The following is a 13,537-nucleotide window of genomic DNA, read 5'->3' as shown; positions in this document are numbered from 1 at the left end:
GGCTAAGAGGTTAAGGATTTGCTACTTAGCCAAGTCCACTACTACCAAATGTCAGGTTCCAACAATCCCACTCCAGGGACTCAAGCGGTCCTAGATTCGACATGTCCCTAGTGCGGTCAGAAGTCAAGGAAATGTCATCGTTCAGGAGCCCAGTATCTGGTGTCCAATTTCTTGACCGTTGCCCACTACCAGCGGTGCTTTGACTAGTTGGTTGTGCCAGCGGCCGTGTTGTCGATTGGACATGGTCAAGATCCACAGGGAGAACAGCATCCGTAATATTTGCCAGCGGAACCGAAAAGGAGGCGGCATCTGTGTAGAGATCTTGGTCCAGACATGATGGTTCGGATGCCTTTGCCACTTGCGTGTCGTTTTCGAAGGGAATTGACGAGGGTTTTCGAGTTGCAGCAGGCATTGATGATAGAGTTGTAATAGCGGCGAGCAATTTTTCCGACTAGCAGATATTAGACTGGGAGTGACACTGGGCTGCTGGCATAGCCAGAACATGAAATTTGTACTTGCAGGAATTCTCAAGACTGTCCAATATCTGCAGAGAGTACGTAGGATACCAGCCAATGCCTTGGCAGTCCCGATTCGGTCTTGGGCTGCCATGATGGTCGGAGCAAGCCCAAATCTGTGTAAGAGCCCCTGATGTATCGATCTCTCGACAGCTATTAATATTGCACCAGCCATGTATGCCCCATACCCAACAAGAGGGCATATATAGCTGGCATCGAAATTGTCCATATAAGACTTCAAGACTGTGGCGAATGAATCCGCATGAAGGAGCACCGACTGAATGCTCGTACGAACCAAGTTGACATTGATGGACGAGTTATCAGACGATGGCGAAAAATACGGCACCATACTTGAATGCAGGGCCATTTGGCACATGTGGTAAAGGGCGTCGATTAAGAGGAGTCGATGGAGGGTTGCAGAATCGGCATTGAGTCGCAGGGTCGATCGAGCTATTGGAGCTGGACCGCTCTCTTGAACTGACCTTGCGAGGCCAGAGAGGTATCTGAGCCGTTCTACCCGCTGGTCCGGCGCCATAGATGAGCTCTGGCCGCTAAAAACCTGGATTTTAGCCCTATAACGTATCAGAAAATGAGGTTGGCCGTCAGGTGAAGAATAGCATACCATACCCCGATCAGGACAACCAATGATGCTGCGACGGGGTGATCACTTTCAGAATCGTGTTCAGCCTCGGGAACAGGGTGCCAGTCCGAGTCCATATGACCAACAAGGGAAATTTTCCATCCTGTGGCAGTGCTGCGTGTGGCTGCGGGCAATGGAACGTCGGCAACCTCTGACCACGCTGACTTAAGATGCGGTTCTGACTGCGCAGATATGCAAGCAGAAACCCAACAGGCCCAAAAGCATCGGCGTCGCAATTCCCCTTCCAACGAAAGGTCTTGGACACCGCCATCGGTGAGCTGCTGGCCATATCCATCCATGCGGCAAAAGCGATAGGCCAATGCTAGTCAGGTAGGTAAATCTCTATGGCCACTGTGGGACATGCAAAAATAAGGGGCCGTACCTAGGCATAGATTACCGTTCTTGGGATTTCCGATCCCAAACCAGTATATTGTCAGACACTCAAATGCTTGTAGCATTGGAAGAGATACTTGGTCCATGGTAAGCAGTAGCACTTCCTTTGTGGCGGCTTCTGCCCAAGGAAGGCTATAGACATGATAATTGCGAAGTATGTCAAGTTCAGAAACCCCATTGGACACTGGGGTGTCTTCTTCACCCTTGGGGACAAGAAACCTGCGAGAGTTAGTTGGCGCTATCTAGGGATTTTCGGGACTGGAAAGTATACAAGGAGGCAAGCGCAAAAACCGCCTTCAGGAGGTAAGCCGGTAGCCTGTCTTCTATGTATTCCTGGAAAAGAAATGACTTTAAGAAGAGTAGGTGCGCATTGTAAACCCGTGCAAAGTAAATTTCGAGAAGGGAGAGGCCGACGGCCCTTGGGGGCAGGGCGAACGTTGGCCTTTGCTGCATTGTGTTGTTCGTTCCCAATTCGGACACTGGAGTCTCAAGGTAGAGGCGGTATGATTCATAGCAGGGGCGCTATCCGCAACATCAGTACAACATTGAGCCTATGTTAAACAAGGGTTGACACACATTCTGCAGCGAGGTGCCCGGTATCTCTTCAGGGGTTTGCCAGCTCCCTTGTGGTGGTGAAGGCAAGAGTGTCGCACTGCCATCATGTACGGGCTCTTCGACAGATGCTGCATTAGTGCATGGAACGACGGAAGACAAAGAATCTTCAGTCAAGACCCGTTGACCAAGTTCGGGGACAACTGTGGTACTTGGCCCAACGGCTGTGGCCATCGTGCTGCTGCCATGACTCTTGGTGGTTGCAAAAGTCTCTTGTTGTGAGGTTTGGCTTTTGCGTGGCCCTTTTCGACTGGCTGGAGCTGGGTAGACACAGTTGGCTTGGAGCCTTCTGCATCGCAAACACGTAGGTCGCTGGCGAGTGCATTTGAGCTAGAGAAAACAGAGATATTCAGCAGCTGATATGTTTCTGCTAAGTGACGACCCGAACCTTTTGACCTCGGCATCGCTGGCAAGCAGTGCTTGATATTTGAAGGACTCCATTTGTGTCAGTCGTTGTGTCATTCATTGCGGATCGCCAGCTATCTAGCCGTCGGTTGGTATTGATGGGAGCATTGGATCCATTCAGTTCCATTGCAGAGTTGATTGTGGGTTGTCAATAGATAACACATAGAGGAGGAACAATGCGAGATCCTTGAAAGGTGGGGAAGAAGGCTTCTAGGTCTTTGTGACGTCGGAATAAAATAAGTGCGTCCCTAGTCACACTAACCAAGAATCGCAGGGTTCCTGAATAGCAGGGGTGTGGAGAAAATGGGTGCTGGCCACGCTACGCCCTGCAGGTATCTCTGGTGTCCTGCCAACAACTCAAAATCCCTCAATTACCAACGACAAAACGCTAGAATCATGCCAGCTTCGTGCCTCCCTTAGCAACCACTTTGCAGTATGAATCAGGACCTCGGCCTCGATCCTCCAGGCTCACCGAGCTCACCCAATCTGTCGGGTGGTGGCCCCCCATCTCAGCGCGAACCTCAAACACCACCCGACCAAACCGCCACTCCGACCCACCATACCCACGACGTGAAGCTTCACACAGACGCGGTACAGCTATTGGTGTCGACGGAAAGTCACCTCTATGATACACGTCGCGTGGAACTCGAAGATTCCGCTTGGCAATGCAAGGGAACAATGAACGATGCGTCAATTCAGGGGCTTATAGAGGCTGTCAGGAATCGACGAACAGGTTCACAATCGCGCACCAGTGACAAACCTGAACCTGCACCGCGTTCCTTTCAAGGCTTCGAGCGGCCACTCGGGACTGGAGGAAGGCATGCAAACAGTTAAGCGTCAAGGATTGGTTGCATTGGGCTAGTTTTGGCCATCGCTTGTAGCTGAAGCTTCAATCGACTTATCTTCTGCTCTGCGCCCTGAACAACTCTTGCAACGACGTGTCGGAAGACGATGCAACGATCTGCATCGCTCCCTCGCCCAGCTGTACTCGTCTCGCGTCAAAAAGCTCCCCGAGCGTAGCAATCAGCATCTGCTTTCCATCTTTGTCTATAGTGATGTTCTCCAGGATGTGCACCTTTCCAGAGTTGACCCTAGCGGATGCGTCAGAGCAGATAGTGAGGCACTGCCGTGCACTGTCAAACTCCCTCGCGAGGCTTTGGGCCTCCTTGCCCGAGCTTATCGTGTTGCTCTGCTCAGGCGTCACCTCAACCGCCTGTAGCCTAGCCTTGGTGTCTTCTTCGAGGGCTCGAAGTCGGCCCAACGTGTCACTGAGTTTGTCGCAACAATCTTTCAGCGTCGAGAAGGTCATGATGCGCGCATGGGTTAGATCCTGGATAGATAACCCTGCGGACGTAGTACCACGCGTTGCCTCCCCTGTCCCCACTGGCAAGAGCCTTAGTCCGTTGATATGTGATAACACCTGTGAGCAAATTTCGAGACACTGCTCGGTTGTCTTGCGTTCATTTCGAAAGCGCTCTATGTCGACGGGTTCCGCTCTGGTGGGGATGTCGTTTTGTCTGGCCAAAGACTGCAATTTGACGGTGATCTCTTCGAGATGGTCCTCAAGATCTTGCTTTGTGTTACGAATCATGTCTTTATATTCGTTGAGAACTTGGAGGGTAACCGTGCTTGATCGTCTGATCGTCTGGTCAGCCAAGTAGCTGGCACAGGGAAATGGCTATCTTACAGGTTTGCATCGGCGAGAGCGATAGCAATGGTGGCTTTATACCCAGCCAACATCGCCGTAAAACCATTGATGTCATTGTCCATGTATCTGAGCCTTGCCCAGTCTCTGAAGCTGGTGTTTCCCTGCCCCCCAGAGTGTTTAGTGCATCTGTCTATCAAGTTGCGAAAATCCACGCAGGCTTCAGTACATCGCTCAAGTGGAAGCTTCAGCGGGACGAGAATGGAAGGTTCACGTCCCGCAGAACCTTCCAGGCAATGGAGGACACCGGCGAGGGCGTCGAGCTCGTCTACCAGCTGCCGCACAGACCGGGGGTGGTCCCTGAAACTCTGGACCGTCTGGTAAAGCACTTTGCTAGACTGGATGGTGGCGGTAACAATGGCTAGAAGCCCAGAAACGACACTTAGCGGGTCCGCCATCACCAGTTATCATGTGTCAAGAACGTGAGGGAATAAAGAGTTGGTCGGCCTCCCGCATGGTGGTCACCCCTCACTGTTGGTGCGGCCACTCCTTGTCCATGTGGGTTTGAGGCGACACCTATCACTCTAATCTGTATTGGTCAGCTGTGACTCGGTGGATCTTGCCTGGCCATATCAAAGCCCAATCCTGTTGCCCACGCGTCATGATCATTCCGCTTTCGCTCACGCTTTCTCACTTTTGGTAAACGCCGATTGGCTGTCTCGCAGGTATCCAGACCAAGCAGCCACTAACCTAAACCACGTATTGTCCTAAAATTCGAAAATTATGTGTGGCTGGCTGAACAAGAGGCCGATAAAGCCAACCCGTGACAATATTGAACAACAGGGTAGCCAGAGGCCTCGTCTAGACGCTTCCCTTTAGTGCAAGCCATATCCCTTTTCATCTTCTGAGATCGGGGAAATGTCATGGAACTCCTATTAAGATTAGCCTTTCCACCACATTTCCATTGGGACCATCGTCAAGTTAATCCCATATGACCTTAATCTTCCACATGTGTTGTAGGAGATCGTCGAGGTTTTACGCCTATTCCAGTTTCCCTTCACCCATATGCTCCTTCCTTACTATGCCCTCTAGCATCAATAAAACCAGCTTGCTATTGCCCATCTTATTGTCATTGCCACTGGCCATAGACTCACCCGAATTGGCATCATAATGAGCCGCTATCACCTAACTCCCGCCCACTAGAGGCCCAGTATAGTGGTTCGTAAAATGCAGACCATTTACGGGAGTTCATGTCTAGCGTACGAGGGCGGTTATGCCGCACTAATGGGGCATAGTACCGCGAAAGAGGATATGGATATGCTAGAACTCGTAGTTAAGAGATAGACTCATATCGAGGATCTGCTACTTATTAGCAGTCAGAGGCCGCCGGATATTAAGCCTGCGTATCATTCTGACGCTGATGGCAAAGAAGAGCGGGACGGAGGGATAAGTAGGAGAAGGAGGCTCCACCAGAAGCCAAAATCGCTGACCGAGAGAACTGAGAGGGGAATTGAACGAGAGAATTGGAGAGGGTGATGATTTATTGGTTAAGGGCGGCATCAATAACACCACTGAATCGGTACCCGCCTCGAGCTATCTCTTGTATCACACAATCTTGATGATTTTAAATCCATTCTGTGCTGTAATCATTCTGGGACGCATAGGTAGCCCTTGCTTTAAGGGTGGAGAAAATGGAAGCTGAAAGAAGACTCCAAGACCCCGTGACGGCTATGTACGACTATCTACCAAGTGATGTCTAACTACCTGTAGATGAACCAGATGGCAGGTCCTGGTTTGGGAAAGGGTTAATCTGTACTGTACGGTCAGAGTAAGACGTGGAACTGAGCTTGTGACCTCCCCCCCAACGATCGCTGAACTTGGATACGTCTTGATCATTAGGGATAGGTCTAGGACGTGAAGGAGTGTGGTCCTGACTCTGAGATTCATCGTTCCTGCCGTGTCGTGTGACCGGTTTGAAGGCGTCCTGGGAAAGCTGCCGTATAGTCTCGTTGTCGAAATGCCCACCGATCTGCCGCTGGGCCCACCCAAATCCGGTGTTTTTTCCATTTATGGTCTTTTCGTTCGCCGAGGCTAAGAATTGAACGGTCTGATCTCCAGTGGCGTAATTTTCGATTACGCTGATGTTTTGTTGCAAGCGCATTTCGGCCCGGTTGCAGATATTTATCGATTGGCGAGTGGTTTCCAACTCACTTCGGAGTCTTTCGAGATCAGCTCCATCCTCATCAGTCATCGCCAATTTTGACTTGGCCATCAACCGGTCCATCACCTTCCGCTCGTATCCTTCTAATTGTTCAGTAGCAACTCTGAGGCTTCCCGTGCACTCCTGCAAGGATTCGTTGACGATTCTATTCGGTAGACGGTCGGAATCTAGGATCCTTAGTGAGTCCGTGCCTGTCCCAGCATAGCTGAGCTGTAACTCCTTGATATGATCTGAGAGCTGGCGACAGATTTGAAGGCCCTTCTCTGTGCTAACTCGCTCATTCTGTATACGACGTAAATCGGCTGCATCGGTATCAGAAGCTGACACAGTGCGTTCGATCATTGCCTCGAGTTTCTCATTGATGCTCTCGAGATGAGCCTCCAAATCATCAGTAGCGTTCCTGATTAGCTCTTTGTGATCCTCGAGAGTCTTCGTCGTGATAGATGACACGCGACTAATAAACTGTTAGAAAGCTCCAGGTATCCAAGTAGATAAGCAAAAACTCACAGGCTTGCATCTGTCAGGGCGATATTGATCGTAGATTTATAGCTAGCCAGCTGCTGCCGGAAGCCATCAATATCGTTACCCATGTACTTCATCTTAGCCCAGTCGCGGAAACTTGTTCGATCCGCATTGGACCGTGCGCAGCACTTGGTTAGCTCTTGGCCAAACTCCTCGCAGGCTTCGCCACATCGTTGCAAAGGGACACCGAGTGCTGAGAAATCCACGTCGGTAGCAGCGCCAGCGGTTTTCATGAGCATTTCCAAGACCCCTCTCAGAGCATGCAGTTCTTCAAGGAGATCACGGACTCTTTTGGGATGGGTGCGGAAAGTGCTGACATCATCGTAGAGTGAGACGGTAGCCTTCAACGCAAAGGTGGTGAGTGCTAAGATCGCGGAAGCGAGGCCCACTGGCTCTGCCATCTTGTTGGTCGTCTAGTGAATATTTGGAAAAGGGTGCGTAAGGTGACAAGTGACTATGGAAACCACTATGTGGATTCCCGAACTAAAGAGGAGGATAAGGGTATCGGTGCAAATTTTGATAGTATGAAGGATTTGCCTCATCATGGAGGCCACCAATAATATTTATGCACAAGATTGTGGGCCCCGTATCCAGGACTCAGCTGTTAGAGAGGGCTTAGTGGTCAGTCTTGCCGCGCGGTTACGTTCTGCTATCACCTGTGACAAGAGCTTGTGGATCCATGTTGGGCAAAGACAGTGGTTGAACTTGGTTCCGGAAGGCTGTCTGCAGTCCGTATCACAGCACCCCCACCCCAACCAGCCATGTTGAGAAAATGTCGCACCACAGGCGTACTCATGCTCACGCACTCAAGTTTGGTTGTTCTATCACCCAGCAGTCTCCGTTGAGATGCACAACGAGATCTACGTCGCAGTCTTTCTCTCCCCTTCAGTCACTCAACTCCTCTTCAATATTCTGTCTACATCCAATGCAGAACGCGCTGCTCGCAGAGCTTTCTTGGAGCACAGCTTGCGATCAGCGTCTTGGCCTACCTTCCTAAACGAAACCCCAGCGCATTGTGACGCCCGCCGCGCCAGGTGACCGACCCACTCGGCCATCATAGCATGTCCGTGCGGCTTCCGTGCGCTTCAGGGAGACAGTACCGCGTTTGCCTCAGGTAATTTATAAGAAAAGCTTTAAAATTGTTATAATTATAATTTCTTAGGTTATAAAAAGCTAAGTCGGTAAAATAGTTATATTATATCAAAGCTTACTAAAATTATAGTAACAATAGCTATAACGAAGGATAAAGGATTCATTTGAGGTACCACGCTGAAAGGCCTGGGGCATATGAGCCCGTTGGTGCGCGGGCCCGAACAACGCCGAATAACGGTGGCTGCTGCATGTGCGTGCTCACCCGAGTCCGAAATGCACCACTAATTTACCAAGATATGAGATATTTGCAATTAGTAGCCCCCCCCTTTAAGCTATTCAACAGGTAAAGTGCATGGTGCCACGCTGACCGCTGTCGATGTCAGCGTCATTCTGCTCATCAGACTCGACAGCACCTCTTCTTGACCCATCGCCCTAATAGCATCCTCCTCGTCCAGCAGGAGATTCCAAAGTAGTGTCTCGATATTGACAGCCAAGTCAAGAAAGGCGTCGCATGCTCTGTTCAAGTTAAGGGTATACTCGAGTCCGTTGCCACCAGCACTTGTGACACATTTGAGAATAGACCAGGCTCCTTGCTGAACGGTCTTTAAGAGCTGCGCCTCGACCTCGTACTTCGTAGCTTTGAGTAAATCCACGGCAAAGTGGTTTGTGTCAGTTGCGGCATCCCTTAGAGCTTTCTCGTTCTTCCAAGATACGATGTCGGGCCAGCCTCTGCGCTGGAGACGCAACATTTGCCGCAGGATCAGCGATACGTCGTTACAAATCTCGCTCAAACCACTAGAAAGTAGAGTGTTATAACACGTTCCAGGTGAGCTGCCTGACCTTTGGCTCAAAATGACCCGCTTGGCACAGTCGCACAGATCAAGCAGTGCGTCAGAATAAAGCTGTTGGTACTCTGGTAGATATTTGGTGCAACTGCGTTTGGTTGAGCGTTGGTCGGGACTTTCTGGTGAAGGAGAAATAGGCGATGACCCTATTATGGTATATTATTAGTACGGATATGATGCGTTGCGACGAATATTAGGACGGCTTGGGGTATAAGTGAAAATTGTCACTCACCTGAGAGTGATTTAGAAATCCCCATGCACCGATGTCTCATTTCAGTCATCCATGGCTCGTCTTCCCAATCACCCCTCAACGTGCCGCAAGTTTCAGCTCCGATCAAAATCTGCAGCTGCCTCAGAAGACTGGCATGGGAGTGGTAATTCATCGCGTGGCTTGGATGGAAGCCATTGACTCTTGGAATGGTAATGAATCCACGCCCTTCTGGAGGACGGACCCTCACTTTAACGGGCAACTTCGGTGTACTACCAAATCTCTCCCCGAGCCTGAGACTCTCAAATTTCCAGGCGTCTCCCTTGCGGTTATCGGACTTGCCCGCCCCCGGCAACCATATCTTGCCAGCACAGAGCAGGACAGCGGGCTCCTTGTCGCAGATGATCTGCGTTGACGCGCGGAATGACTCTTTAAGCTCGTCATATCGGATTCTTGCAATGTCTTCAGATACATACGGCAGCATGTCGACGATGGTTATGTTGGTCCGAATATCGAGGGTCCCACAGGACACCGTCCTGAAAACGTCGTACAGGGCATAAAGGGACTCGCAATCTTCGATCACGGCGTCGAGGCCCTTCTCAAATGGGTGATTATGCCGGGGTTGCTGTAGGGTGATGGCGATGCCGCCCTTGACTGCTGGGCCTGCAAGCTTTGCAGTTGTTTTTATCTCGTCGCTAGATCGCCCGAGGGACTGTCCCAAAGCCTCGATGCGGGAGACATGATTGGAGTGCCCTGTTTGATAGTGATTAATGGGCTCGAAGAGTCGTCGAATTCGGTGGTCGATAGCCACATCGAGGCAGACTCTAGACCTTGTTTCCGAACTCATTGGATTTGCTTTGCGAGAGGATCGCAGTAGGAAAGAAAGGAAGAGGGGAACACATTTCAAGTAAACGCGGAGGAAGGTCAGAGCCTGATGTGTCTCTTGGCACCGAGTTTCATGTCGTTCCGTCACACCAACGGTCTATTCCGCTCTAAAAATGGATGCACATCCTGCAGGGTATCATGGCACACCAAATAGCCGCCGTGGCTGCAAGATTCCCTCACGGTTCGCTCTAACATTTACAATGCACATGCGGCCCATCGAGCCAATTATTGCCCTAGCCCTCCCATCCGGCTGCCTACTTGAAACCAATGATCCGAGATTCAAGTAGGGCTAAGCAATTTTCCACCGCCATTAATTCTCCTCGTTCATACACTGGAGAAGACACAAATCAAATGGCGAAGAAGCAGCCGAACAAACAGCGACGGCGTGTAATATGTCCAGCCTTTTTCAAAAGCCCCTCCAATCTTGTTGAGCATTGTTTAGAAACTGGGCATCAAGCCGATCAGTGCTGTCAACAATGCCTCGAATGGTTTAGGAGGAAAGAATATCTGGCGCAGAATAGAATCGATCAACACTGAGCCCCTCGCACTCGTGCCATCACCTAACCTCTCTTCGGTACCGGACATAAGTGCTGGCACACTTTTATCCCGCCCCATACCTGGGTTATATGCTTCCGGATACCGAGAATACAAACGCTCGTGACCACTGGACATGAACGCCGTTTACCATCTGCTCCTCGTCACTTGCCGTTCGCAAGACCGCCCCAGAAGGGAGGGGTGTGTTCTGCTAGATGACCTGAGCAAGGTGTCTCGGAGTGGAAAGAAGTAAGCTAGGATCTTGAGGCAATATCTTCCTATACCTGTTTGTGAATCCTTATACCTAAAAAGAAAGGCAGTCGTTGTTCATTGAGAGATGGCAGGAGTTGAGGGTGGGAGAAGTGAAGCGGTATTAACCTGCGCTGTTGACCTCTTCACCGGAGAAGTATTGATAAATTTCCTCATTAAGCCATGGGATTCTATTCTTAAATGGCGCAGCCATACAAATGGTCTAATACCCTCAATTATGTCGATAGCCGTCACTCTTCCGCAGGCTCTTGACGGCTGGGAGGCAGCGCGCGAAGAACTCTGGAAGCACGTCAATGAGTATACCGTGCTTGTGGAATAGTCTATAAAACGATATGAAGGCTCTATGAGTGGTACACGCCAGGGTTATCGACATTGCCACTGTTTCTACTGAAATTGCTTTCGGTAGGTGGAAAAGTATAAGCCGTAGATTAGGTCTTGAATTGCTGTGTAAGGATCTGCTGTATATATGAGTTTGCCAGGGATCTGGGGTTCATAATGAATTGGAGGACACCATGGCGGCACGGGAGCTAGCTTTATGATGTCTTTGGCATTCGGTCGAGTTGCAGCAGTGGGGGGGCGGGAAGGCGCGGTTGTCATTCTATTCTGAAAGAAGAAACAGAAAGCGTTGCCCAAGGCTGGCAGCGAAAGCACCACGCACGGCAGGAAATGATGACGGTGGAGAGGAGGGCTATTTCCAGCAGTCTAATAGTAGCGATGATGACTTTCTTCGCTGGGAGGATGTGGTGGACTGGGAGGTATGGCCGAAGTCGCCTCTTGACTCGGTTTGAGGCGGCCCTCTTGCGAGTGATATTATCGGATTGGGCCGTATCTGATGATGCTTAATGTAGTCCTTGAGATGCGATATGAGGTGCGCCTCGTATCTCTTGGCCTGCTCGTCTGATAAGACCCTGTAAAAGATGATATTAGCGAACTTTTGGCCTTTAAATGGCCGGTATGCAATGCTACTTATTATACGAGTGGCTTTTTTATAGTGGCGATGGATATATGAGCTTAATTGTAGATGAGGCGTCTGATATAGCTCTTCGGTAGCTCTGGCAGTTATTTCTAGATCTATATTAGCCTGCCTAAGACGATGAGACTCTCCTCGTTATTTTTATTATTAATCACATGAAATCTTGTCTCACTCATATATTCCTTAATAATGTCAAGCTCTATGATATATTAGTTACATGTATTAGTAGAGCATACTGTTTTAGGATTGCAATACCTTCTTGGGAAGCGGAATGGGTCCCATCCTTAGCCTCTCCTGTACTGGAAGTGAGGGTATGAACTCAATGAGCTTGTCGTAGCTCTTGTTAGCAGGCGAGGAGGTATCTTCTGTCGCTTTCAGGTTCGGGCCTTGAGTAACCTAAAAGCAAAATGAAGTAAAATAAAAACAACAAAAGTGCTATGAAGCGAGAAGGATAACTGTAAAATTACCAGGATAGACCAGGTTACGAGCTCAACAGTTGTTTTCGCCTACTATCACTGACTCGTGGAACCCAATGCGAATGAGTGAGATTTATTACGCCGAGCAGGATCGGCCAGCACACTCGACTATTAAATACGTTTCTGACAACTCTGACCGAGATCTCGTATCGGAGAGTCACCGCTGAGCCAAAAAGCGTAGCGGGCCACTTTAGTTAGTGGTGCTTCCCTCATCGCCTACTATACTGTCAATTCAACAACTCGCATGTTGATAAAGATGTTGCATAATTGGTTTGTGGCGGAGCTTTAAAACACACATTTGCGATGCAAATATCCATTTTTCGAAATCGATCCTCGCCATGACATCAGTCCCACGCATCATGGATGGATCATCGGAGCAGCGCGCGAATGAAGACCGATAACCCACCCAGAACGAACACGGCCCACGACCGCTGGCGTCTAATGATCGGACTACATGTAGAAGTGCAAGCATTGCAGAGAAATTCAGACGAGAAGCACGATGGTTAGATGCGCTGAGGATCATTATGGCTGTCATCCAGGAAATATGAAGCAGCCGTTTGCACGTGGATGCCAGGATGTCACATATGGCGAGGGATTTTGACTGTGTGTCGAAGCTCTTGATTTCTAACTGAATGAGTAACTGAAGTTAGTCTGTTGTATCCTCCCCTGGATCGGGTCGTCTTCATCAGTTATGACGAAGGGTTTCTCACGATCTGTTTTATCCAAGTTTTGAACCTTCCTGGTCATATAGCCCGTGTGTGAGAGCGACCTTGGTGATACGATGTGACAAGCTGTCCTCAGCCTTGTCTAGTATCGGCCTCATCTTACCCGACATGCTGCAGGAGTGTCGTTGATGGTAAGAGCAACGATACCCCGAGTTCACATACCACCTTGGTTCGGGGAAGCTACCGACCATTTCAATAACCGAAGCAATGCTGTGTCCGTCGTAGGACTTGTCAACTTGTGACTTTAGGATGCCTCGTTTAGTCAGCTCCTTGAACAAAGAACCTAAAAGCATGCTTGAACATTCATAAGAGCACTCCAACCAAAATGCTATATTATGAGTGGTATCATTGTCAATTTCCTTGCCTGACCATGTAAAAGACCGTCTAGGCTGAGGATACTACAACTTGATATGCTCATCTGCTCGTGAATGACACCTCTGCACAGCGCACAGTACGCTGACACAAGCAGAAACACCTCAACAGCGAATGCTATGTTACCACCGGTGAAAGAAAGAGCTATTAGCTATGGCTACGAAGAAGACATAGACAAAAAGAACATAATCAATGTGAGAAGTA

General features: G+C 49.6%; 3 protein-coding genes across 3 annotated transcripts; all 3 read right to left on the bottom strand.

Annotated features, from left to right (window-relative positions):
• Nucleotides 1-1,097: 1,097 nt before the first annotated feature.
• On the bottom strand, nucleotides 1,098-2,692 carry NCS57_00913200 (Zn(2)-C6 fungal-type domain-containing protein; the record flags this gene model as incomplete). The annotated part of the gene is made up of 5 exons (XM_053058918.1): nucleotides 1,098-1,477; nucleotides 1,538-1,767; nucleotides 1,820-2,070; nucleotides 2,125-2,490; nucleotides 2,549-2,692. The coding sequence occupies 5 exons, from the start codon at nucleotides 2,690-2,692 to the stop codon at nucleotides 1,098-1,100; spliced, it is 1,371 nt and encodes a 456-aa protein (XP_052912749.1).
• Nucleotides 2,693-3,463: 771 nt separating this feature from the next.
• On the bottom strand, nucleotides 3,464-4,668 carry NCS57_00913100 (uncharacterized protein; the record flags this gene model as incomplete). Its single annotated transcript, XM_053058917.1, has 2 exons — nucleotides 3,464-4,202; nucleotides 4,253-4,668. The coding sequence occupies 2 exons, from the start codon at nucleotides 4,666-4,668 to the stop codon at nucleotides 3,464-3,466; spliced, it is 1,155 nt and encodes a 384-aa protein (XP_052912748.1).
• Nucleotides 4,669-5,966: 1,298 nt separating this feature from the next.
• Nucleotides 5,967-7,354, bottom strand: NCS57_00913000 (Helo-like-N domain-containing protein; the record flags this gene model as incomplete). Its single annotated transcript, XM_053058916.1, has 2 exons — nucleotides 5,967-6,885; nucleotides 6,939-7,354. The coding sequence occupies 2 exons, from the start codon at nucleotides 7,352-7,354 to the stop codon at nucleotides 5,967-5,969; spliced, it is 1,335 nt and encodes a 444-aa protein (XP_052912747.1).
• Between the last annotated feature and the right edge of the window lie 6,183 nt (nucleotides 7,355-13,537).

Source organism: Fusarium keratoplasticum, chromosome 6, assembly GCF_025433545.1.
Source record: "Fusarium keratoplasticum isolate Fu6.1 chromosome 6, whole genome shotgun sequence".
NCBI lineage: Eukaryota > Fungi > Ascomycota > Sordariomycetes > Hypocreales > Nectriaceae > Fusarium > Fusarium keratoplasticum.
The sequence above is the reverse complement of the archived record's forward strand: the minus strand, read 5'-3'. Positions and strand labels throughout refer to the sequence as shown.